Source organism: Mustela lutreola, chromosome X, assembly GCF_030435805.1.
Source record: "Mustela lutreola isolate mMusLut2 chromosome X, mMusLut2.pri, whole genome shotgun sequence".
Taxonomy (NCBI): Eukaryota; Metazoa; Chordata; class Mammalia; order Carnivora; family Mustelidae; genus Mustela; species Mustela lutreola.
Genome location: NC_081308.1, coordinates 1596241 through 1623941, shown reverse-complemented (window position 1 = coordinate 1623941; position 27701 = coordinate 1596241). Strand labels below are relative to the sequence as shown.

General features: G+C 42.1%; 2 protein-coding genes across 2 annotated transcripts in view; both read right to left on the bottom strand.

Annotated features, from left to right (window-relative positions):
* Positions 1-1079: 1079 nt before the first annotated feature.
* ARSF (arylsulfatase F) overlaps positions 1080-27701 on the bottom strand; it is a 29442-nt gene continuing 2820 nt past the window's right edge. Inside the window, exons 2-10 of the mRNA XM_059158484.1 lie at positions 21996-22145; positions 20569-20690; positions 17956-18078; positions 14918-15341; positions 11767-11903; positions 6519-6653; positions 4663-4825; positions 1809-1930; positions 1080-1447 (exon numbers count right to left, since the gene is read on the bottom strand). Coding sequence (XP_059014467.1) covers positions 1080-1447; positions 1809-1930; positions 4663-4825; positions 6519-6653; positions 11767-11903; positions 14918-15341; positions 17956-18078; positions 20569-20690; positions 21996-22145 — 1744 coding nt within the window. The remainder of the gene's footprint in view (positions 1448-1808; positions 1931-4662; positions 4826-6518; positions 6654-11766; positions 11904-14917; positions 15342-17955; positions 18079-20568; positions 20691-21995; positions 22146-27701) is intronic.
* Positions 26798-27701, bottom strand: part of XG (Xg glycoprotein (Xg blood group)) — a 191436-nt gene continuing 190532 nt past the window's right edge. The window contains exon 13 of the transcript XR_009350094.1: positions 26798-26825. The gene's annotated coding sequence lies outside the window, so the exon portion shown is untranslated. The remainder of the gene's footprint in view (positions 26826-27701) is intronic.

Sequence of the window (27701 nt, the reverse complement as noted above, 5' to 3'; positions counted from 1 at the left end):
TACAGATAGTTATTGCTTGTGTAGGAGTGTTGTGGACTGAATGGTCTACCCCCAAAAGCATATGCTGACGTCCTAAACCCTGTTACCTGTGAATGTTTCCTTATTTGGAAATAGGGTCTTTGCAGATGTTAGGATGACGTCCTACTAATCCAATGACAGGTGTCCTTATAAAGAGAGGGAAATATGGGGGTGAGCACACAGGAAAGGAAGAAGGTCCCAAGAAGATGGACATAGGGACTAGGGTGGTGTATCTACAAGCCAAGGGACACCATGGGTTCCTAGCTACCACCAGAAGTTGGGACAGATCCAAGCAGTGAAGGATTCTACCCAAAGCTTCAGAGGGAGCATGGTCTTGATGATGCTTTGATTTTGGACTTCCAGATTCCAGCACTGAGAGAGAATGAATCTCTGTGTTTGGAGCCACCACGCTCGTGGCGATCTGCGAAAGCAGCCCTAGCAAACTCACACAAGGAATTGTACCCACATCATGGCTGTGAAGGACGGAGGATGGAAGAGACTCCATCAAAGCTCTAGCTCATCCTCATGGGAAAATCCACATGGGGATCCCACCCAAGTTTTTGAGATCCCATTCTCAACTGAGTTTCTGTGAATGAAAAGAAATCCTTTTGGTGGGCTTGAGGGCCACTTTTGACTACTTCCTTTCAATGCACTATGATTTCATCCATTATTATTTGTCCATTATTCGATTTTCCAGATGGAAAGGATTTCAGTTATTCAATTCAAAACCATTGTAATTTCAATGATTATGCTTTAATGGTAGGCCTTTTCCCTTTCCCAACCAATGAGTTAGATGCACAGAGGACCTGACATGGAGAGTTTGCTTTGGAGAGCAACAGAGCCCATGTGAATGCTTGTCTCCTAACCCCAGAAGACAGGTTTAGACACACACATCTCACCAAGAGCAGAAAAGAAAAAGAAGTTAACAGTGTCACAACCAATGGGCACATAGTGATCTGGAGCTGTAAAGAAACCCATTGGCTCTTCAACTCCTTCCTTGAAATTTCGCAGATGTCGACATCTGCTCAGGTGGATTGCCTGATCTCAATCCTTGCTTCTCCTTACGGTTCCACAACTGAGATGTTCCGCTCCTTGTCACACAGACAGAAGGGGAACACACCACAGCAAGGCTTCAGCCACGGGTTGTTATAATTCAATTCGGACAACTGCTGCTGGACGGGAATGATGCTTCTTTTGTGTTCCTTCACGGCATTGGCCACTGTTCGGATCACGACGTCAAACAAGGGCTCTGTGTCCCGTGTCAGAGGTGTGGACTCGGAGGGGTCCCTGGTGATGTCGAAGACCAGAGGAGGGTCGTGGTAGGTGACCAGGTTGCCTGAGCATTGGCAATAGAGAGTCTCATAGCAGGCCTGAGCTCCTGGCGGCTGAAACACGGGTGTCACGTAATGTACCTTCCACACTGCCTCACCTAGACCAGAAAAGACACGTCAGAGAAATACAACTCCTGTGCCAACTGACCTTCTGTTCAAAAGAAGTTCAGAAGAAGATCTTGTGTTCTTCTACCTGATCATTCTCTTTGCCCATACGTTAATGCTAAATATCATGCAATCCTTAGAACAATACTAAGAAATCAGAATCTGCTAGTAGAATTTTAAGTACTCTTGGAAGAACCCATTCGTTCTGCTTCTCAAAAATGCCTATTTCTTCAAGACCTCCCCCTGCCTTTCTAAAGATGATGGTTCTTGGAAAGTTTTTCAAGAAGGTATTTTCAGTGGTCATGAGTGACCATGACCTTGGTATCTGCAGGAAATAGGGGCTGGTGTACTCACTATCCTTGGGGTGCCAGCGTACAGCGTGGAGGAACGCTCCACAGTAGTGGAACAGGAACTCGTGTGCTGAGCGTTGCACTTCACCCTGAAGCAAAGGCATGAGGTTCCGGCCATCGATCACCCTGTGGACACACACAAAGGATGTCAGGTGAGGGAGGTTGGCCAGGGGGCTGTTGGAGGGATGGTCTGTGCATTCCATGACATTTCCTGGGCCCAGAGAATAGCGTGCTGACTGTTCTGGAAATCTGTGCACACTGTCAGGTACATTACATTCTCATGGGAAAGATGGGAAACAAATCTGATGCTTTTTAAGTTATATTAGAAAACATATCTTCTCCCTCATTAGAAAAATTAAGACCTGGTTCATAATAAAAAATACAATGATAGATGTCATACCATCCTAAAAATGATGGTAAAAGAAATAACATTGTCTTTATTCTCAGACACAATGACTACCTGTGTTGACAACCCCTTAAAAAGCTAGTGGAACTAATTAAGTTTGGTAAGTTCACCAGTATAGAATTTTATTTCTGAATCTTAGCAATGAACAACCAGGACATACATTTTTTAAAATACCATTTACTACATCACAAAACATGAAATATCAAGGGATATACTTTTTTCTAATATTAACATTTTGTGTCCTGAAGCCATAAAACATCTGAGAACAGAACTAATAAGGAAGATAAACAATGTTCATAGATTGGAAGACTCAACATGGTTAAGATCTTGATTTTCAACAAGCAGTTCATAGATTTAATGTAATCTCAACCAAAACCCCAGAAGGTTTTTTCATAGAAAGTGAGAAATGTATTCTAAAATTGACATGTGAGAGCAATCTGGAATAGGTTAAATAATTTTGAAAAAGAAGAAAGAAGTTTCAAGGTTCAACTAAATAATTCCAAAATCAAGCAAGAGTATTCAAGCCAGCATAGTATGGTCATAAGGGTGGGCATATGAATCAGTGAAATGAGAGAGTCCAAGAAACAGACCAGTGGATATATCAATCAGTTGATTTTCAACAAATGTCCAAGGTAATCCAGCTGAGGAAGGACAGTCTTTCCTTAAAAGGCACTAGAATAACTGAATACCTAAATAGCAAAAAAATAATAATAATAATAATTCTGAACCGTTATCTCACACCATATAAAAAGTTAACTCAATATGGACCATACGTCTAAATGTAAAACCTGAAAGTAAAGAAACCACCAGAAGAAATAGGAAATCCGTGTGACCTTTGAATAGAAAAATAGTTTTTAGATGGGTTACAAAAATCATAATCTATAAAAGAAAACAGGCAAATTGACCCTTATCAAAATTGAAAACCTCTGCTTTTCAAATTATAATGTAAGAGAATGAAGGTGAGATGCAGAATGGAAAATATGATTGACAAAACACAGATCTGATAAGGAACTGAACTTGTGTTCGCAATATATAAAGAGCTCTGACCATTCAACAATAAGACAATGAAATCCCCAATTTAAAAATAAAAATGGGCAGACGGTTTGAAGACAGTTTGAATAGATAGTTCATGAAAAATGACAAGGGTGGCCAGTAAAAGGAGAATGTCCAATATCCTTAGTCATTAGGGAAGCACAAATGAACACCAGCATGACGTTCAACTACACAATTATTATAATGGTTAAGATGGAAAAGAGTGACCATACCAAGTGTGACCAAAGATGTAGAGCAACTGGAAATCTTACGTGTCGGTGGTGGGAACGCCAGATGGGGCAGCCATTTTGAAAGTCAATCCAACAAGTTTCTCATAAATAGATATTAGCAATATATTGGCACATATGAATAATATGACCCGGATTTCCCACTGTTGGGCATTTATCACAAAGAAATAAACCATTGATGTCTACGCAAAGACCTCTACACAAATGGCCAATGTGGCTTCAATCATAGAACCAAGTGTGTGTTTAGAATCTTCTGGATTCCCTCACATCAGTTTTCCATTGAAAAATAGAAAAGCACACAGAATAAAAATAGGACATTTTTAAAGCTAATTCTGGAAAGAAAGAAAAAAAAGAAGAAAAGAAAAGAAAAGAAAACTGAAAACCAGATCAGTTCTATGAAGGAAAATCTTAATCAGAGCTTAGCAGACAATATTTCTTTAGATTGTAATTCTGCATAACCTTTGTGAGTTTAATATTTAGACGATGGCCATGTCCCAGAGTTAGTGAACCCCAGTGATAGAGTAGAAAGTTATTTTTATGGCTACGATCGGCTCAGTTAAAAGAAAACTACATTTCCACTAATATTACTATTTTGTAAAATGGGCCATTAAGCCGAAATTGATAAATACGCTTCTTAGTAGAAGGGACTTGCATTCTGTTATTATTTTATGTAAATTCTCAATAAATTCCAAGATTCGCTAAAAAGGAGGTTAGAAAAAAACACTGAGATCTTTCTTTGCTGCTGTTTCTAATTTGCTTTGGGATCCATTTCGTTTGCTTCTGAAAGAGACAAGGTCCCTCGTATAAGAAGGACACACGGGAATCAGTCTTTGGGCTTACAAGGGACACGTGTCAGGGGGTAGAAGCCATTAGAATGAACTGTGAAGAAGTCACCTGGAAGCCTGCCTTGGTCAGTCACTCCCAGGGAATGGTGCCACCCCATCTGAAGAGTGTCCTCTTGCTCGAATTCAAAAAAGTCACATCAGTGTTCCAAGGGCCCATGGAATGCCTTACCTTCACGTCCACCTTCCCGATCTTCTATAGTAGACATAGACAAAGCTAAACTTCCCTAGGTATTGGGGACAACGTCCAACCCATTAAGACGGACTTCGCTACCTTGGTCCTGAATGCTCTGAGAACAAAGATGATGAGAACAGGGGGTGTGACATCACCTGTCCTGAGGGACCATGCCTCCGGAGACGGCCGCTAGTGTGGGGAACATGTCCATTAAACTTGTAGGTTCCTCGATCACTTTCCCAGCTGGCAGTCTTCCTGGCCAGCGGATAAGTCCCGGAACACGGATTCCACCTTCCCAGCCGCCCATACCTTTCCCACCTACGAGGCAAGGCAACAGAGGACCAGTTAAAATGGTCACGGTAGCAAGACTGCTTAGACAGGTAAATGAGTATCAACACAGACCATGTGCTCAGAGCCCACCCCTTAAAGAGTCCTGATGGGGGTCAGCAGTACATGTCCGTGGATTTACTTTGTCCTGGGCTGCTGGTAGAATTTTGATCAAGTAGCTAATCGTATTCTATTTGGGACATTTCTACAGGCTTTTTTTGGTCTGCCTGCAACGCTGTAACCTCACAAATACACCTGCCATGTCCCCCGCCACCTTCACACGTTTGCACACTATTTCCTCAGTCCTGCTTATAGATGTCCTTTAGAATGACAATGCCCCCCTCCCAGAAGCTTTTGAGTTTTGTTTTGTTTTAGATTTTTACTATCCTCAAAATATCATAGAATTTACTTATTCTCTTTTATCCTGGTGTGGAAAATTTGAATTTTCTTAAATTTACTTATTATTATTAATTTATTTATTTACTTAAATTTACTTATTCTCTTTTTCCCTCCACTAAACTGTATTGAAAGCACTGATTCTTCGATTTTGCTCACTACTGAATCCTGCACCCTGAAAACAAACTGAATACAATAGTATGGGTATATGCTCATTTATTATCCCAAACCAAAGCATTATAGAGCATGGACCCAGAAGGCAACAGTGACCCCAACACGACAGGTCTAAAGCAGTGTTGCCTTGAGGGAACCAGGAGGAATGGCCATCCTATGGTCTTAATGGAGTTTTATTGGCTCATTAAATTAAAGTGGAATTTCAATCAAGCGCATGGAGAAATGAAGATTTTTTTAAAAAGATGTCCGACTAGGTAAAAATAGAGTTTCAATAAGAACACTTTACCTTATGGGATTTATTTGTTTTCTTAAGAATGTACTTTACTTGTAAAAGCCCCCCAACAGCAGACATTCATGCCTCATGCCCTGTGGTCAGACTCAGGGAGACAGTACCCATTCATGCAAAAATCATTATTTCCTACTCAGTCTGTATTCTCATTATTCATGTAAAAATAAGCTCAGTTGTTTTGCGTTCAGTGGGAAAGCATGAATATTTTATTTTTCTCTGGAAAAAAAAATGATGATATCTCTTCCAATAGATAGAATTATGCACACCGAACACTTTCCAGATAATAATTCCACGTCAGGATGCATACCACAGACCAGTCCAACATGGTGGCCAATGGAACATTTATTCATGCACTAAGAGTCACACCAGGACATGGGGCTGATATCTGGGCATTTAATTATAAAACCAGACACAGGCTTGCTGCTTTGCGTGCCCAGCCATATCTTCGCAAATGAGCCCCCCAGCTTCCTTGTCCTCTGTACTCTATCTACCACACTCAATCTTCTATCAACAGTCTTGTACAGGGAATCGCTGAGTAGGTCGATACTCGATTCAAAGTCACGTGAGTACGTTAATGCTTTAACATCTCATGGGGTCACCAGGGAGGTAGCTTTCTAGATATGCCCTCAGCCAAACGCCAGCCCTGGGGGGCCAGCCTCCCCCAAAACGTATCATCGGTTACACACTCCATTTTACCCAGAGTCAAATAAAAGACACTTGCCCGCTTTGTCACACATTTATCCATTCCCTTCATGGATGCCCAAGATCGTGAGCCCAGGAGAGCTTATTCACAACTGGACCCCACTCCCAATTCCCACTCCTTACCTTTGTATATTCCGTTCCACCCTCCACGTTGGGAATGGCCCACCCGAGCCTCCAAGTGTCCCCCGTGGTCTGATGTAAAGTAGACAAGGGTGTGATTCCTCAGACTAAAAAAGTCGATGGCGTCGAGAATCTTGCCTGAAACCATAAAAAGGGGGAGAAGGGACTCGTGTTATGAATGTCTTCATGAGCTTCGGGCTATAACGCCAGTCCGACTTGTGACCCATTTCACTGCAAAACTGCCTTTCATCCATGATGTCCCCTGCTTCTCGTGGGTAGTGTGTGAGCTCAAGAAGACTCATGTTTTCTGAACTCCTCATCAGCGTCTCGCGTTGGACAGGTAATTATGCTAAACGGGGAGTGAAAAATGGATTCGTTCTTTACTATTTTACTAATTTCCATTGTTACATTATTACTGCCTGGTAATCGTATTTATCTTTTACTGTGTTATATGGACACGAGCATTGATACTTTTAACTTATTAGTTATATCGGGCGTTTGCTGATTTTTCATGTGGGGGTTTCATTGTTTCTGTTCTTGATTTAGACTCCTTTATCAAAAGGTGAAAGCTTGTTATATTGTTGCTAACAGTTCTTCTGTTTTCAAGGAGCATCAGATGAGTGTTTAAGAAACACGCTTCTGGTATTTCTGGAAGGGTTGAGGTCTCTGCCTCTGTCATGACTTCCATGCATCTTAGTGGCTCTGCGTTCCCGTGCTCTGGTCATCCGTGTTCCCATGTAGGCAGGTCGTCTGCGTACGTCTATGCTCCTGCTTCTTGACTTCTTGCAAACGCACGTGCCCCACAGCATTAGGACCGACCCTAAAGACTTCACTGTAACTTGATCCCATCAACAGAGGCCCTATTTCCACATACTGTCACTTCCACAGATTCCAGGAGTTAAGATGTGGGCCTTTCTTTGGGGGGAGCATGATGCAACCCCCCAACACCGACCTGGCCTGTGATATTCAACCCCTGTCACTCTGAGTTAATTTCCTCCCCTCTACGTTCTCCTCCTCCGTGGACTGTCTCCAGGGCCACCTGCTTCTGCTTCTCTGATCTGGAAGTCAAATCTTCTGCATGTAGTTTAGTGTTTTAAGTTTGATTTTTAAAAAATATTTTATTGATTTATTTGACACAGAGGGAACAAGAGGAGTAGGAAGCAGAGGGAGAGAGAGAAGCAGGCTCCCCACTGAGCAGGGAGCCCAATGTGGGGCTCCATCCCAGGGCCCTGAGATCATGTCCTGAGCCAAAGGCAGAGGCTTAACCCACTGAGCCACCCAGCTGCCCCTATATATTGATTTTTGATATTGGAGCTGCTATAAATGATACCTTATCACCTACTGTATGTTGAAATGGGTTATTTTTAACATAAAGAAAATGTATTACTTTTGGTGCATATTTCTAGCAGAGAAATTTGTAGGATATATATGTATGTGTATGCATAATAAACTAATTATAATATTACTCTAATTCTGTCCTAGGACTATACTACATAATTATGTCAACAGATGTATTATCTCAGGTCCTATATTATTATGTATATTATTGCTATAGTATATATTAATATGGCATGCTATTAATAATATCATATGCTAATGATATATGTACATTATATGATATAGAACATGATATACTATTACTAATGATATATGTATATGAGTATATTTTATATTATATATTATATATGGGGCAGAGGGAAAGAGAGAGAGACTCTCAACTAGACTCCACACTGAGCTCAGGACCCAATGCAGGGCTCAACCCCTGAGATCATGACCTGAGCTGAAACCAAGAGCCAGACCTTAACCCACTGAGCCACCCAGGTGCCCCCCAATTAATAATGTTTTAAAAATCTCTCAAAACATTGAGAATAGAGCGAGTTAAAAGCATTGACCAACCTTATGCTCAAGGGTAAAATATTGAACTGTTGCACTAACATTGGCTACAAAAGAAGGGGTTTTCTCTCATTATTATTATAACTCATTTTTTAGGATTCCCTGATCAAAGAAATTAACAGAAAACCTAAATATACATGTAGTTAGATGAAGACCCTAATTTGATACTGTTAATGGACATAGTTGTTTATCTTGAGAACTCTAGAAAGTATAATAAAACTATTATTATATGTCTGTAATATGTAATATGAACAATTAATTCTATTGTATATAACACATAATTATATAACATAATACATGAGAATATACTAATAGTAATATACTGATAATATATTAATAATATAAACTAATAATGTAACTATATTATATACTATGCATGATATATCATAATTGTAATTATAACATGCAAAAACTATACATATTTATTTTATTAGACTCTGTACAGTTTAGATAATCACATCCTTTACAGTTACCAAGTTAGTTTGAGATGTTTCTATCCCTAGTATTTCAAGAGATTTAAAAAAAATTATGTGGTGAGCATGGAAATGTTTAATACCTTTATATAAAAATAAATTTTTATTACAAATATGTATATTTCTAGCATCAACTAAAATAGATTATATAAACATTTATCAATGTTATATATTTATAGTCATTGAATTTCTATTATATATAATATATTACATAAATTTATATTGTTTATTATATTATTATATATTTTATATATTATACATTTATTAGGTGTTATATATAGGATTTTATATTTATTCTGTATTACATATATTGTGTTTATTATATAATAATATTTGTCATATATGTCATATAATAATATATGTCATATAATAATATATATATACAATATCTCATAGATGCTATATAATACAAATATGTATACAAATATTATATATTCTAGATACTGTATAATACAAACATCTACACAAATGTATTATATTCTAGGTACTGTATAATATAAACATCTACACAAATATATTATGTATTTGTTATATATTGTAGATACTGTATAGTACAAACATCTACACAAATATATTATATATTTGTTATATATTCTAGCTACTGTATAATACAAACATGTACACAAATATGTTATATATTTGTTATATATTCTAGCTACTGTATAATGCAAACATCTACACAAATGTTATATATTATATTCTAGGTACTGTATAATGCAAACATCTACACAAATGTGATATATTCTAGATACTGTATACTATAAATACAGACATACACATACACATGCTTCAGTTGATGCTAGACAGGTGCTGACCATTGCCATGGCCACTACCTAATTAATTTTTAAATCTCTCTCAAAGTGACTCGCCACCAGTAAACAATGTAATTGTCTGTGTTGCAAACCCTAGAGATTTCGGTGACCCTGGAAATCAATGTCTCATATTCATCTCATCTACTTACATTTTCAAGATGCATGTGTCTTGGTATTTGCGAGTGCACAAAAGTTCTCAGACACTTTGGCCCTCTCCTGGGTCTCTGCTGCCCTGCTAAGGGGAGCAGCCAAGGGCACCTGTTTCCCTTACACACCTGATCCCAAATTTAATCTTAGCCATCATCACTTTCCTACGAACGGGTCCAGCCAAGCCTGTCCTCCTGGTCTCATGGTTCATCCGTCTGCCTCACACTGGGCGCTCACTCTCTCGTCCCGTTCTGGAGGAACCTGCTCTGAGCTAAGGGAATTCTCAGAGACTCATTTTGGATGCATGCCTAGTTAGGCACCAGAGAATTTCCCCTGGGTTGGGTCAGGGATGCCATTTGCATTGGAAGCTTCTACCTGGGTTTGCAGAAGCAGGAAGCCAGGTGGAGGGTGGGGGGGAAGGAGTTGCCCTAGCTTTCCCAACACCTGGGAATTGTCAGACTGTAGGAGTCTGAGGGGTTATGGGTTGGTTCAGAAGGACTCAGCCAGGTTTCCTCATCTCTGTCTGTAAAGCCCGACCCTACACCAGCAGCTGTTGAGTTAGCAAATAGGAGTGAGTAGGTTCTGATCTTGGCTCCCCCAGAGCTGTCCTGGAACCTTGACCAAGACCCTAGTATCTTGTGCCTTTATTTCCTCAACTGCCAAGGGGAATGACAATGCTGAGTAGGGTTCCCACTCCTAGAACACTCATGGGGATCCCTCCAGAACACACTTGGAAGAGGGCATGCCCCACGCATCAAAAGGTTCATGCAATCAACAGATCCCACTGCTTAACTGTTAAAAGGACACTTTGAACCAATTCATCCATCTGATACCCCAACCAGGAACCAAATCAACTTTCTAACAAAACTTCCTAACAAGGACAACAGCAATTCCCAAGACTTGGGGCTAGGTCTTAGCTTCTGGTTTTGTTCTTTGTCTGCGTGTTTTTCGTGCTCACACCCACGCACCCCACACCCAGGGAACCCACACCTACACCCACTTAAGCCAAGGACATGCCTTCCTATGTGCTATATTTCATTAAATACTATTTACATGTAAAATAATTCTTAGAGGCACCTGGGTAGCTCAGTCAGCTGAGTGTTGGCCTTCGGCGCTGGTCATGATCTTGGGGTCCTATGATCAGGCTCTCTGCTCAGCTCTCTGTTCTGTTTCTTCTTTCCCCTGGTCTCTCTCTCTGTCTCCCTTTCTCTCTGTCTCTCCCCTTTCTTGAATAAATAATTAAAATCTTAAAAAAATAAAAATATATATATATTTTTTAAATGTTTTCTCTAAGACTGAGAATTCATGATATTTCATTGGCTTCCCTCTGGTCGGGCTTGAATTCTTTTTTTTTTTTTTTATGAAGATTTTATTTATTTATTCAAGAGAGAGAGGGAGGGAAAGAGTGAGATTGAAAAAGCATGGGGAGGAGCAGAGGGAGAAGGAGAAACAGATTTCACGCTGGGCACACAGCCCAAGGCAGGGCTCGATCTCAGGATGTCCAGATCATGACCTGAGCTAAAACCAAGAATCAGGTGTTGGAGCCTACTGAGCCAGCCAGGTGCCCCTTTCAGGTTTGATTCCTAACGCCTCTTTCTGCTTGCTAAAGTCTATTCCATGCCAACATCCTCCATCGGAAGATGATTATAACCCAAAGCTTCCGTCCCGCCCACGCACGAGGCCAGCTGCATGTGCTTTTCTGTCTTCCTGCTCAGAAAACTTGAGTCTGATTTGCTCACTCATACACATATCCTGGAAACTCGGAGACTCCCATGCACAGGACAAGCACTGAGTGTGGTTTTGTGCTGACTTCGTTGTGGGCTTCCACCTTCTACACCGTTGGGGCTGCCTGGGGGGGGACCGTGCCTGGTGTGTCCTGAACTATCAAAGCACAGAGTTCCACGGTCCATAGGTCCTGCTACTTACCCACCATGGAGTCCATCTCCTGTACATTGTCCCCATATAAGCCGTGCTGGCTGGTGCCGATGAACTCGGTCGTGGTGGGGAGAGGCACGTGCGCATGCAGAAAGGAGAAAACAAGGAGGAAAGGTCCTTCACGGTTTCTGGGGAGACAACAATCAGTCTACTATGAGTCTGCAAAGGCTGCGAAGGGGAACCACATCATTTGGGTCACACAGACCCAGTGTCCATCCATGCTATACACACCCCAAGAGAGGGGATGCATGCACAAGGCTGCCTCTTGGAGAAAGCATCTGGCTGGGGTAGATACCAGCATCTGGACTGCTCCCCAGGACTTATGTGGGAGGGTTTAATTCCTGAGTGACCTCACCTGTCCCAAGGGAGCTCACAAGCCCATCCAGCCTTGCCCAGAACACTATTCCCACGACTGATAAAGTCTCAGTCCAGAGTCACACCCAAAAGACCGAAGGGATGGTGGCTTGGGAGTGGTTTCTTAAAAACTCTGAGTCTTTCACAACCCCCAAGCAAGCATGGACAGACATGTCTTGGCAAGCTGCCTGCACACCTTCAGGTCTCCTGGGAAGACAAAGGAAATGCGTATAACCCACTTCGAGCCCTGACAACCCATAGGGAATATAGGTTATCAGCTAACCAGGGTAGGACACGCCACAGATGACACTCCTTGGAAAATGTCTGCTCTGATGACATATGACTGCATAAAGAATGGGGAAAACATGAAAAAAAAAAAAAAAGTTGGGTCATCCCAACTGGTGGGAATGGCATCCCACCAAAACTGGTGCCTACCCAGAGGCTCAGAATGGGATCTCGTTTGAGAATAGGGTCTTTAGAGATGTAATTAGTGGAGAGGTCATCTTGGGGTGGAGGGGCCGGGGGGGGGGGCAGGATCTAAGAAATGGTGTCCTTCAATGAAAAGGATGGTTTGCATAGGATACTGAAGATTGAGATGATACAGATGTTGCTTTACATCACAAAAGGGAATCTGGAGATGGGATTAAGTTCAAGACCCAGAGATGGAAAGATAATCCTGAATTATCTGGCTGTGGATTCAATGCAATCACAAGTGTCTTTGTAATAGGGTCCCCAATATGAGCAAAAAACAGGGTGGGCAGGAGGTCAAGGAAACCCTGCAGCCCCTCCAGCCTGGGACAAGAAACAGACTCTTCCCTAAAACCTTCATAATGAGCCAGTCCTTTCAATGCCTCTGTTGTAGTCATGTAGGATGAGATTCAGATTCCTGACCTCTAGCACCATAAAATAGTAAGTCTGTGTTGCCCTAAGCCACTCCTGCTTGCGGAAGTCTCTCCCAGGAGCCACAGGAAACTCACACACTGAGAAGCCCGATAAAAGCAACTTCCACCATCCACGAACCTGCAGGCGAATGTTGCTCGTGGCAACTTCAATAATCCACAGAGTAGCTTCCGAATATTCAGAGTCCCCATTCCCTTTCCACATGGTGCCATGGTGGACCATAGAGACCTTCTGAAACTCAACATAGCTCTTGGCAATGGAAGCACTTTGTCACACCCCCGTATTTGTTCCTGATGTACTAATGTAAACAGTAAGCAACATGTGCAGGCGTCTTCAGACTTGAACTGGCTCACAGAATGTAACAGGATCGCTCATCTAGATCTTTTAGCATAATGATGTCACCTCATAACATCTTAATGTGTCCCCTGCAAAGCATCTGCAGCTCTGCACATAAAGGACGTTTCCAGGGGATGAGGAGTTTGCCCTAAGAGAAACCACAATGCAAAGACGGTTTAATCTCTCTAAGTCTAAATTTGTATTGTGCTTACCGTGGTACAAGGTGAAGACAAAGCTACTTACAGGTTGCCCAAGATTCTTTACACCACCAAACTGCTCCACCTGCCGCCCAAACACACACTGGCTTACAGATCCCCTACCCCAAGATGATCTCATTATCACAAACAACACCTCCAAAGACCCTATTCCCAAATAAGATCACATTCTGAGACTCTAGGTAGACATCAACATTGGAGGGACACTGCTCAACCCAGCTCACCACGGTACAACCATTTTTTAAATTTGTTTTTCCCCCGTCCTTTTCATTTTGATATCTCACCAGAGCAGAAATTTTTCAGAGTGGCATTTGCATCGCATGCAGTCCTTAGCTGAGGACCTATTTTCCTTGTGCTTGAGCTTGAGCCAGTAAGCCTGGCACCTCTTCTCATCTTCTTCTAGGTCACGTTTGAAGACTCAGTTAATGTACGTTCTCAAGTACGGCTTCTCTGACATATTGGAAAGTCCCTACAATTCGGATTGATAGCACCTGGATTTAGGACTATTAGCTTATTTCTTATCATGTGCTTGTACATCTGTTGTCATCCCTAAATGCGAACGTCTCCTTGAAGTCTAGGAGGAATCCCCAGGATGGGGATGAGTCACAGTAAAGCCTTGGGCAATGTTAAAATGGTGAATAAAAAATGTGTTCACAGTCTTTAAAAAAAAATGCAACAGCTAGAGACCCATAAATGTGACTCCTTCAGAAAGTTTCCAGGGATTATGTTTTGGATGCATTGGGCTTTATAATGATCACCACTGATCTCAGCTGAATAACATCCCTTACATAGCTCATGATCAATGATAAGCCCCCTGGTTTTAATTTCTCAAGGAACTTTGTTTCCAAATAGGAAAACAGTGCCGTGACCAACTTATTCTACTATCTGGTTTCCTGGCAAATACATTTCCCATTGCACATTTTTATGCAGACAGTATGTATATCAATACGTATACATGTACATGTATTATAAATTAACAAGCCAGATTTGTAATCTTGAGCTTTGTGTGAGTCTACCTGCTCGGTCTGACCAAATATGAATTTCAAGGCCAATGGAGAAATTGTGATTTTAATAATAAGAACTCGAACGAGGTAGCCTTCCTTAGCTACTGCTTGAAGAGTCCAGCTTGCCTCCAAAATATCCTGTATTGTACTGTCTAGACCTAGATACTAGTAGTCCATTTCTTAATTCAGCATTTTTCCAATCCTCCTCTCTCATTTTTGAAAAAGTATTCACTGTGTTATGTTTTTAAAACACTCCTCTCTTGAAAATATTATCTTAAATCCATTAAGATTCATGGATTTTTTTTTATTTTGTCAATTGTAAATCACTTTTACCTTTCCATAAACGAAATTGCCTCCTTCACCATGATGGAACCAGTTCGCTCTGCCTTCATGGGCTGCTCAGTGATGTCGTGCTGTCGTATGAGGAGGCAATCCCAGTACAGAGGAGACGTGTAACTGGAGAACCAAAAGTAGCCCAGCAGAAAAATAAAAAGAATCAAAGAGAGGATGAAGAACCAGGGAAGAGCGATCAAGTGACACAGTTTCGCCAAGATAAGAGTGAGGGCAGCAATGGCGACCAGCTGCACACAAAACCAGATTTTGCTTTCGATGGCTAATTCTGTGTCACGGGAGGGATCTGGCCAGCAGGGGTCAATGAGAGTGAAAGGCATGCCATAGAAGTAATCAAAGCCATAATGGTTTGGATGATGGCACTGGTCATGTCGGGACTGACAGTTTAAGCCTTGATGCCATTTGCCTGAAATGACAAAGAGACAAATTAAGCATAGTACACCGGCACAGCATGAAGATCCCGTGAGCACTCTTCATTCAGAACAAGCGACTTGTGCACAAAAATAGAACAGCAAATAGTTTCCTTCTGCCTAAGCATCCGAGGTCAGCACCCGACCCCTCTTTTGCTCTTCGTTAGCTCACAGAAATATGTGTTGAGATCGGGTTGTGAGTGACCAGAAAGAATGGAAGATAAAGGAAGGAAAAATACAGCTGTGAGTTTGTAGCCAGGATGTGAACTGGGCCGCTTCTCATTCACAGAAGGAAATACATCATAGCAACTAAGATAAATGCATGACAGATCAGGGCAGATTACAGGTGTGGATAGATAGGTGAGTAGGTAGGTCGGTACATGATATTAGATAATGAGATATGTATGGATAAGATGGATGGACAACAGGGATGGTGGATAGATAGGTAGGTAGAGAGGTACGTAGGTAGGTAGATAGACAGATGATAACTAGATAGATAGACTGATACAAATAAGCAATGGAATATAGATGGGGCATGTATATATGTATACACAGGTGGATAGACAGATACATAGATGAATGAGAGGATGTGTGCATGGATGGATAGATGCCTATATAGATAATAAAGACAGATGATAGCAGATAGATAAATAGATAGATAGATGATAGATAGATAGAAGTTAGAGATGGGTGAATAATAGATGGACCAAGCATGGATGAAGGATAGTTGGATAGCTCACTGGATGGAAATCTTAGGTCTCCCACTAAAGTTCACTAAACTTTATTTATTACAACTTGCCACACCTTGAACAGTAACAAAAACACCCATGGGCATGGGCATCCTGTTGGCATGTGGACTCTAAGAGACAATGATCACATGTATCCACTGAAACATTAATAGTTCCCTGTGTGGAGTTAGGACTACAAGTACTCACATCTCTGAGTAACTGAGGGGGTAAACAGAAGAGAGGCAAGGCTATGACCCAGGTTTTTCCATCCTGCACCTCCACTAAGATTGTCTTCTCTTGTCAATGTCAAATTGGTTATAAAGCTTGATTTCAAACAGCATCTTATTTCATGCCAGTTGAAACCCAGGCTCTCAAATGGGGACAGTAGGTTTAGGTTCCAATGGGTCATCATTGGTTGACATCTGTCATCTTTGGCAGTGAGAAAAAAAAAAGACATCTGTACCATATCCATGGTTCCATTTTAATGAAATAATTAGGTGGACCAGACAACTTATCTTGAGAAAATACACAAGCACAGAGAGGCTGACAAATTTGATCTTATTGTGCAACATTTGCATTCAAATGTCTCATGTGTCTCTCAGTGTTGGGAAGAAGCAATTTCCTCATCTTTGAAATTAGGGAACTGGGTTATTCTCAGACGCCCCTTCTGCCTGCAAGTTTCCAATGATTCCATCAATGTGCAATGCAATTAACTAAGAATCCTGATCATTACCATACCATTACCGGGAGACTAAATGCGGACTTAATCATTGCCCAAGGGAGCAGCCCGGTTTTTTCCTCTTCATTGACTCTCTTGAGCTGTGGAAGTGGTGAAAAAAGGAGCTAACCCATGGGGACATCCTGGAAGGGGTCAATAGGAACTTTCTGAGGCAACCAAAGTGCTCCTTATCTTGATTTAGGTGACAGATACAGGGTGTAGACATTTTTCAAAAGACATTTTTTTTTTTCAGATGCATTTTATTCTATTTGGATGATGGCTATGGGGTGTAGACATTTAGATGGAGTCCAAAGTTGATCCCATAAGAAGTTAATGATGCATCAAGCTATTTGTGTGCTCTTAAGAGAGCTCATCACATTTCTTAAAATCATACATGGTCAATGAGGTGAAGGATTTCAGAGTTTGCAGAGGATAATAGAGCAAGACCATCATTGAATAGTAGAGGTCTGTATAGAAAAACATGGGGTGGCCATCGGGCAAGGCCTGGTGTTGAGGTGGGAAAGGATCTTCTGTGGTGCCTGAAGTATGTATGAAAAGGATAAACATGCACCATTTAGGAAGGAGTGAGCATGTGTGTGTGTGTGTGTGTGTGTGTGTGTGTGTGTGTGTGTGTGTTTTCAGTGGAGAGGGTCATTATGATAGAGGGTCCCAGGTGAACAAAACACAACAATGAAAGAGGGTTCTGTAGGACACGGGGGACATGTTTACTTGAAAAAGACCATATAATATATTAAACAGATTAGTGTTGGAAAGAGAAAGGTCAGAGGTAGTTAATGAAATGGCAGCTGTAGAGCCTACCTCACTCAGAAGGTCTTCTCTGCCATAGCCAAGATGCATGCTTATTTTGAAATAAAGGGATTCCAAGGAAACCATGCCAAGTAGAGAACACACGGTGTGGGGATGGTGCAGTTGGCTAAACATCAGAGTCTTCATTTCTGCTCAGGTTACAATCTCAGGGTCGTGAGAAGGAGCCCACATCGGTTCTGCGCTCAGTGCAGCCCACTTTGGATTACTTCTCCCTTTCTCTCTGCCCCTCCCACTCGTGCTCTCTCAAATAAATAAATAAATCTTGAAAAAAAGGATAGAACAACACATATTTTTTTTTTTTATAATAAATAAGTCACGCCTTAGGCCACTTCTTACCTATTATTGCAGTGCTATACCCTTGCTTCTTCAGTAAGGCTGCAAACGTCGTCTCGTTACGAGGGAGTCCGGCAGGGGCTCCAAGTGTGATGATGACACGGCTCTTTGTGTTAGAGACCATTCCTAAGTGGGATGGAAAAACAAAACAAACAAACAAACAAACAAACAAAAAACAACAGAACACACATATACAGTGAATAAATGCCCATCATCATCTACTTAGGGAGGAACTGTTCTTCTCTTAGGGACAAATTAGGGAGATGGGTTCCTCTCAGACATCCCTTCTGCCTGTAAATCATCAATGATTCCATCAATGTGCAATGCAATTGGAAACCATTCGTTACCATTCCACTGCAACGCCATCGGGAGACTAAATGTGGACTTAATCATTACCAAAGGGAGCAGCACAGTTTTTAAAATCTGAATTGACTCTTCTTTGAGCTGTGGGAGTGGTGAAAGAAGGAGCTAACCCAGGGGGACATCCTGGAAGGGGTCAAAGGAAACTTTCTGAGGCAACCGAAATGTTCCTTATCTTGAGTTGGGTGACAGATGCAGGGTATAGACATTTTTCAAAAGACTTTTTTTTTTTTTAAGATACATTTTTAAGATCCATCCACCATGAAGGGGAAGTGAGTTATAGAGGGTTCAGGAGCTGGAAGGTACAGATGTAACATGTGAGGAACAGAAAATCATCACACAGGGGAGGAAAATTGTGTTTCCCAAACAGAACGCACACTGGTCTCCACTACAGACCTCTTTACACATTTGCATGCACACAACATTATCAGACATGCACAAACACATCATTCAAATAACAGTCTACACATAGACTCCAGCATGTTTACGATGACACAAGATATCTGTTCAATAGATACTGGTGATTGAACAACAAACACAAGCTGCCCTTGGTCGGGAAATCACCGTATTAGAAAAGGAGCCAAAAAATGAAACCTTGTGAAAACTTCAAAGCCTATTGTTTCTACAATGGATTCTTTTTTCTGACAATAGATTTTAGTTGTATTTGTACAAAAGGTAGATAAGCCAAATGTCTGTCAAAAACCTGACACTGGGGCCTTTGGCAAGACCAGGCACCTAGTTTTTGAACCTCTCCATTCCTTACCAAAAATAGAGCAATAAGAAAACCGCTCACTCATGAACATCACTAGTGACAAATCTAGGTGGCAGGTAGATGAGGACATGTCAAACAAGTCCAAGATCTACATTTTACAGAGAAGAAGCAGAAGAATGCAAACCAGTTTCTGAAGGATCCATTAACTGAAGAAGCCCAGAATAGCCTCGGGCTGTTCTCTGGAGAAAAGCAAAAACAGAGGCACTTTTCCCAGTCTCACTGAGAGTAACCGAAGATTTCTGGGTGTATGGAAAATGTTGGAGCAATCCAGCCTGAAGAACTCTGTAAACCGACCTATCCTGGCGTCCTTCCAAAATGGCGGCCCAACCTTGAAGCAATACCCAGGAGTGTAGAGGAAATTGAATAAGACAGGACAGAGTGGGTGAAAAGAATGAGAAATTCCATATGAAACTAAGAAAGGCAATTCAGTAGGAGACTTTCAGAGAGGGAGCTCCCATTGTTTAAATACCATATACAAGAAGGCAAGAGAAAAAGTCTTCCAAGTTGGATTTGGCAACCATGTCCTCTGCATGAAACCATCTCCTTCATAATGTTAGGGAAGCTAGTTTTACATAAAGTGAGTAGCACAGAAGAAAAAAAGAAGAGTCAAATCACCTATAAGTTTATCATAAGAAAAAAAAAAAAAAAAACAGCTGGACCTGATTCATCTTAACACAAGCTAAGCAAGATATTGTCAACCTCATGGGATGTAAAACATTATGTGACAACGTAAAACAAGCTCAACAACGGGCTTCTCAAGCTTGACTAAGAATTGGACGTAAGCACTGGACATCATTCACCTAGGAATTATATGCTCTGCTTCCTCTTAAACTATAGACTATGTGTCCATAAATCACGGCCGGCCTGACCACCTTTGAATATATAACTGCATGGCCCACCCATTCCAGTATTGTATTGTATTGTATTGAATCCAAAAGAACCGAAAAGTGTTGAGTCAAAAACGTGTACTGGCAGCGACACAGCAGAACTATTCATAAGAGCCTAAAGCCGGAAACAACCCAACAGTTGGTCAATCAAGAGATGAATAAACAAAACATATTACAACCATATAATCCTTAGGTGTGTGATAACCATTGGAGACCTTTTGGCAGGTCCTCATCTTGATACCCCCAATTAGTGCAGATGCATCCTATTAATTAATTCCTTCCAAAACAGCTTGCCATTCTTGCCCTGGGAGGGAAAGTCCTGCCTACTCCCGATCATGGAACAGTCAGGATAAACCATCAGGGTGAGGTGAATGGACAGAGGCATCTCCAGGGATGGCTTGGGCCAACGAGGGGAACAGTGGTTTCCATGCAGACATCTGCAGTTGTGAATACAAGGACCAGTGTGTGTGTGTGTGTGTGTGCGCGCGTGTGCACGTTTGGGGGGCAATTTTTTTAAAAAATCGACTAGCCACATTTTCATTTCCTTGAATCCTGATGTGCCCACAGACCATAAAACAAGCATGTCCATCTACGCACCTGATCGGATGGGGTATCTTCCCGTGAGGAAGGCAGCCCGGCTTGGGGTGCACATGGGGGCTGCAGAGATGTGTTGATTCAGCTTCACACCTTCCCGGGCTAGGCGGTCAATGTTTGGTGTCCTGGAAAGAGACAGAAAGGGGATTGCAGAGAGGAGGAGGAGGAAGAAAGAGACAGACAAAGGCAGAAACCAACATGGCTGTTGATGATGATTCCCAGAGCTCGGAACAGCCGAATAAGTCACCGCACGCAGAGCCCTATTTCCTTTTTCTCCTCACGTCATGGAAAAAAATACAGCTGAGGTTTTAGACTGTGGCTGTCTCTTGGAAGGTTGATATAATTTGCTGCTGCGATATGGTGTCTAATGAATATATGGCCCTGGCTTCTAAAATATATATTTAAAAAACTTAGTGCCTGTGGACTGATTCATTAAGGCGAATGACTTACGGACTTTAGTTATGCCTACCTACTTACAGACACAAGGAAAAGTTCGATGCACGTGTTCCATAGAGAGATGTCCTAGACCAAGTTCGCAACCCCTGCCTTGTCATTCCCTGTAAAGACGCCTGGAGGTTGGAGACCATCAGATAGATTTCTACAGCACAATCCCTTGCCTGGATGCAAATAAAGACCTAGCTTTCGTCGTGACAGAAGTGATCGAACAAAATGGAATTGTTCAAGTACAGGGTTCACGCGTCAAGTGTGACGGTGACACACGTCAATGGCCTCTGCCACCTACCACAGAGCTCTGACTCTGTTGGCCCTATGGTTTTTGATTCTTTCAGAGGACCCACTCTTAAAATGGAAGGATATCACCTTAAAAGGCTTCAAAAATTAGGAAGCACAAAATGACCAGTTCCACCAAGTAAAAGTATGCATAAAAATCATCACTTATTGGGGTCACCTGGGGGGCTTGGTTGAGCAGGAGACTCTTGGTTTTGGCTCAGGTCATGATCTCATGGGCATGGGATCAAGCTCTCGTTGGACTCCATGCTCAGTGGAAAGTCTGCTTGAGATTCTCTCTTTGTCCCCGCACCCCCCCCTTTCTAAAATAAATAAATCTTTTTTTAAAACCGTCACTTGTGTCATAATACTGCATATCACAGAGGGCTCACTATGTGTCACGTATTGACTCCAAATGCTCTGCACGTATGAACTCCCACCTGTATACTACCCACCTGTGCGCTCAACCGACAGGAAAGAAAACCAAGACACAGAGGTTAAGTAACTCCCTCGAGATTTCACCAGCGATAAATGCAGATCCAAGATTCAACTCCAATCAGGCCTGATTTTAGCATGATTTTCTCCTTGTAAAGACAATTTCCCACCCATGAGTTTGGTTTTCCACACGATATCGTCATAAACGTTCATCAACCCCCCAAGCCCAGACAACAGATGAAATCACACAACTCAGTCTGAAACCTTACCTCATGGTGTCATTGCCAAAGCAGCCCAGGTCCCCAATCCCAAGGTCATCTACCATAATCAGGACTACATTAGGCTTATCGTCAGGCACCTCTTGGGACCAGCATGGATTTAAGAGTACACATATCCAAGACAGAGCAATGAAGAGCCTCCTGAAAAACAAGCATGGATTTTGTTCAATGATGTTGGGAGCTACGTCCCTTTGCAATGTGCCCTTCTCATGAAAACAACCAGGCACATCTCCCTGAGAAACAGGAGAGCCTCTCAAATTTCTCTCCCCAAGCACTGGCTGCTGCTATCGCATGGGGTCCATGAGGCTCAAAGTGATCTTCTCCTGGGTTCCCCACTCACATACACTAAATTCTTTTCTAGGAGGTGAAGTCTGAAATCGTTTACTCAGAGACAAAGCATTTCTTAGGCCAGAAGCAATGAGACTCCTGAGTTCATATCCTTGGAAGAAGGAGCCTGCTGACTTTCCTTCACACCCGATGAAGCTCACACGTGGGCAGCTGTAGAGGTTTGCTAAGGGGACATTTGGTTGGAGCAGCAAACACCAACAGCAGCAAATGGTAAACAAAACAAAGAAAAAGCAACCCCGGGGTAAAGGAGAAGGGAGAACTTTGGTGAAGAACTGAATTCTGGTCTCTGGAATCCAGAGACCCCCTTCAGGATGCTGGTCAGTCCCAACTCGAGTCCCATTCTCTCAAAGAAATAGGTAATTCCCTTCCTACTGGATCCCTACTCCATTGCCGGGTAATGAATATTGGACACTTGAACTATTAGCTGCTAACATTTCCATGTTGTTTTTATCCGTATTTCAAAACCCACCTCAAATATGTCCTCCGGAAAGAAGAGAAATGGTCCCTGACCTTCGTCTGCTCTCAGAACCCGTTGTGAATGCTCAGAAAACAACGTTGGCCACATGAGTAGCAACTCTTTGCTTGTACCCAAACATATCCCCCCCCAAGACTATGAACTTCTCAAAGGCAAGACCCATATGCCCAGGACATTTCCCCGTTGTCAAATCATGATTATTACACGTGTGTTTTCATCTACCCAACATGGGTTGAACTGCCTTTCTCACATCCTATTTTGACCATATTTCACTTATTTTTATTTCTGTCATTAAAGTGTAGCGGGCATGCAGTGTTACACACTGGGCACAGCACAGGGATGGGCTGAGACTCTGTGTTATGCTGTGACCGCCACAAATGGACCTACCACGCATCACCATGCAATGCTACTAAATAACCTGCAGCATCTGAAAATAACACGACTATGTTGGAAATCTGCAGTTCATATTTGTATCAGTTGCCAATGTATCTCCTATTTTTATCATCGACTTAACCAAATCCAGAATGTCAGTGTGGATCTACAACCAACCATGGCTAGAAAACATGACGTTGAATCCCTGTTATGTATAAAGCTGAATTCCCAGGTGTCCCTAGAGTGTCCACTGCATTTGCAAAATAGCTCACTGTTTCTCTCACCCGAGTTTCATCGCACACCGCTGGGAGCCTTCCTTTTTCCCTTGGCCAGAGATAAAATGTGCTGGGAAAAAAAAAAAAAAAAAAAACACACAGACAGGTATTATCTTCTTGTTCACGCCACTAGTCCCCATGGTAACAAGAGATGACAAAGCCAAATTTCCATTTCTGACATTTAAAACTGGTTTTTTCAGAATCTGCCAAGACACGAACCTCCCGTCATCAAAGTCTCTGCTGCTCTTACTTTGTTTTTAAGGAGCTCTTACTTTGCCCAGTCCTGGGTCCCCCTACCTCTCTCTGCCTCTTGAGTTAACTGGCTCTGTCCCTAAACCTACCTTAAAACACATCTGGATGACTACACAGTCTCGAGGAGCTGCTAAACCTGAAGGCTTACACTCAGAAGGTCTACATGGGATAAATCTGGGTCATCCAAAAAAAAAAAAAAAAAAAGGTTGTTACTTGAATGGACCAGTACTTTGGTTTTGGATTAGCACAAATACTACAACACCATACAGTGATCTTAGGATAGTTCGTTATCATACATCAGGGTGGAGCTATGATGAGCTCATGATACTATAGCAAAATCCATTGCAATGAAAGAAAACATACACGCACTCATCTTTTGCCTACAAACCATCCCTCATGTTTGTACTTAAGATAATATTAGGACCATAACACAGACCCCCTCCTTCATCAATCTGTTTGTCAAAAGCAAGATGATAGAGACCGCAGAGGAAGAGCTATTGGCTAAGGAAGGAGAAAGAAGAGAAGCTTATTCAGACAAACACTGGTTTGGAATCAACCTCTCAATGCCTACGCTGACCCACTGGGTTCTAGAAAATAGGCAGCCAAAGGGGCTTCCAAAATCCCAAGTCTGCCCATGACAACAGAAACTAAACAAGAAGCAAGAGTCAAGAACATCCATCCTCATAAGGCTTCCTCAACTCACCTGTCTGCTGTGCTTTGGTCTACCTTTCTGTCCAAGACAAAACCAGAAGGCTGTCTTGAAGACCTCTTGCTTCTGCTCAACAGCCACCTGGACTCATCAGCTAAATATCACCCTGCTGGTACCACCTCTCTCTGTGATGTGGAGGCTGGTCAACACTCTGCCCACCCAGATGGTTCAGGTTTGCGAGACAAAAATGTGGCAACCTGATTCGCCTCCCTGATTTGCATCTCCTTACACAAACCCATGGGGAAATGTCATAGTCAGCAAAGCCCTTGGCACCTTCCCTGTAGTTACGGAGTATTCCTATCTGTGACTGCCACCAAAATGATTCATCAAGCTGTTCTATGAAGGAACGCCGGGTTCTGATGACTTAAGGAACTCTAGCATTGCCCCAGGGTGATCTGTACACCCAACTAAAGGAGGGAACATACAACCTCTCCCCAACCCCCAGGATGATTTCTCCATTCTGCTCAATAAGACCAACTATGGGAAATAATGTAGGGGCTCATGGACATGGTATTTGTCAACACCATGCCCCAAACGGGTTGCCACTGTGAAGCACAGAGAGAGAGAGACAGCCACTCTCCCACATGATGAAAGAATCTGGGTGTAGAAGAACCAAGGAATTGTCATCCTACAGACAAAGAAAAGCTCCTGAATGCTCAGTTACACGAACCAGAGAAGTTTGCTTAGAGATTAGCCGCATAGATTCTCATAATAAAGCCCTCTTCCTCCAAAACATAGTTTTTGTGTTTTTTTTTTTTTTTAATGGAATGTCTTATTCCAGGTTCCATCAACTCTAGATACCAGATCCTGGACCATCAGACCCAACATACAGAGGATCCCCAGGTCATTTTTGTTTCCATGGGAATTGTATAAAAATAACCAAAAAAAAAAAAAAAAAAAGAAAAAGAAAAGAAAAGTTCTGAGCCCATTCTCCCAAATGAGCACCACGAAGGGTGTACCAAGTTTTCATCCTGAATAATAAAATATAAGGCATAAAAGTGTTTCCAAATCCAGATTCCTATGTCAGCTCCATCATTAACTGGTTCCATATCTCATTGGTGTGTCCATTCAATGGTTCTTCTCCTTCCAGATTCTGGGGCCCTCATTATGCACCCCATCTTTCTTTGTGTTATGGGGTGAATTTCTTGGGAGTTGCTCAGGGCCCTTAGTTATCATACCATAAAAGGTTTTTCACTCACGTACACTTGCCTTCCTGCTAGTAATTTGTTTCCCTATGATCTGCACACGTTGATATGTTTGGTACTTGCTGACTGCACTTTATGTTAATAAGTGCAACTAAGTGCAATTGTCTGTGAGGTTTCAGGTCGTGATTAATGCTATTTACTCAGTCATCGTTAGTAATGCAACACCGCTATCTTAAGCAGCCATCTTTAAGTCCAAAAACAAAACCATTGGAAGATGAGATTCAAGATGTTGGCCAGACTGGGGGCATGTTTTCTGAGTTGTATTCATCAGAAATGATCCCGTTAGTGACAATGACTGGAAATCAAGCCTGTCCTCAGATTGAGGGCTTGTGGGAATAACTTGGAAAACCTTGATTTTACTTAAATAAGTATGATTTGGCGCTTGGCTACTCTCCTTGAAAGACATGCATGTATCTTAAGATATAAACCCTAATGGACACTTGAACAGGACTTTGAGTACATGTAAACATGCATAGTCATGTTGGGTTTGGTGTCCTGGTGAAGATGCACATCTTCCAAGAGAAACTGATAGGATGTCTCCGTTGTCATCATTGGCATTTTTTTTTTGAGAGGGTAGATTGTGCTTATGGAACAGCGTGTTGCCTCCAATAGGAGGTAGAGTTAGATGATAAACAGTCTTCTGCTTACCACAGATGGTGGAGACCTTTGCTAAACTCCTTAGACTCCCAAGTTTGCTTTCTTAATGGGTGAAGTCACGGTCATGCTTTCACATGTACATACGCACTGTTACAAGGTAACCATCTCAATGACTCTCCCTGACCATGTCCATGGATAATTTCAGGTGCCCCCCAAAAAGGGGGTCATCATCTTCATCTTTCAAAATGACCAGATGCTGAGGACTGCACAGACCCTACCAAGTGACATGGAATCAGGTTCTCCTGCCCTCCCTAGAGGTGAAAGCTGGGTTAGCCAGATAAGAACAAATTCCATCCTGCCCTTCTGACATAAAAACATTGCTTTCTAGGGGCGCCTGGGTGGCTCAGTGGGTTAGGCCTCTGCCTTCGGCTCAGGTCATGATCTTGGGGTCCTGGGATTGAGTCCCGCATCAGGCTCTCTGCTCAGCGGGGAGCCTGCTTCCCTCTCTCTCTCTCTCTCTGCCTACTTGTGATCTTTCTCTGTCAAATAAATAGATAGAATCTTAAAAAAAAAAAAAAAAAAGCATTGCTTTCTAATAACCCAGTTTCAGGGAAGATGTAACAGATGCATCGTTTTTGCAACGAGGAACATGTTGAGAATATCCCTTGTGCAAAAATGGCCAGGGGCACTTGGGTGGCTCAGGCGGTTAAGCATCTGCCTTCAGCTTGGGTCATCATCTCAGGGTCCTAGGATGGAGCCTTGAAAGGAAGGAAGGAAGGAAGGAAGGGAGAGAGAGAGGAAGGAAATGGCCAGACTCCCACCAGATGCTGCTAACTCTTCCGCCTACAAGCAAAATTGTGTTTGTTCAATGAAGTGTTTTTTAACTTTATAATTTTTTTAACTTTATAATTTACTTTTTTATAATTTTAAACTTTATATTTTTAAGAATTCTGTTATATTAGCCCCCATACAGTACATCATTAGTTTTGGATGTTAAGTGTTCCATGATTCATTGTTTGCATATAACACCTAGTGCTCCATGCAATACATGCCCTCCTTAATACCCACCACCAGGTTCACCCATTCCCCCTCCCAAAATCCTCAGTTTGATTCCCAAAGTCCATGGTCTTCCATGGTTTGTCTCCCACTCTGGTTTCTGCCCCCTTTCATTTTCCCCTTCCTTCTCCTAATGTCCTCCATGCTATTCCTTATGCTCCACAAATAAGTGAAACCATATGATAATTGTCTTTCTCTGCTTGACTTGTTTCACTCAGCATAATCTCCTCCAGTCCCATTCATGTTGATGCAAATGTTGGGTATTTGTCCTTTCTGATGGCTGAGTAATATTCCATTGTATCTATAGACCACATCTTCTTTATTCATTCACCTTTTGAGGGGCATCTTGTCTCCTTCTCCTATGAACACTGGGGTGCATGTGCCCCATCTTTTCACTACCTCCGTGTC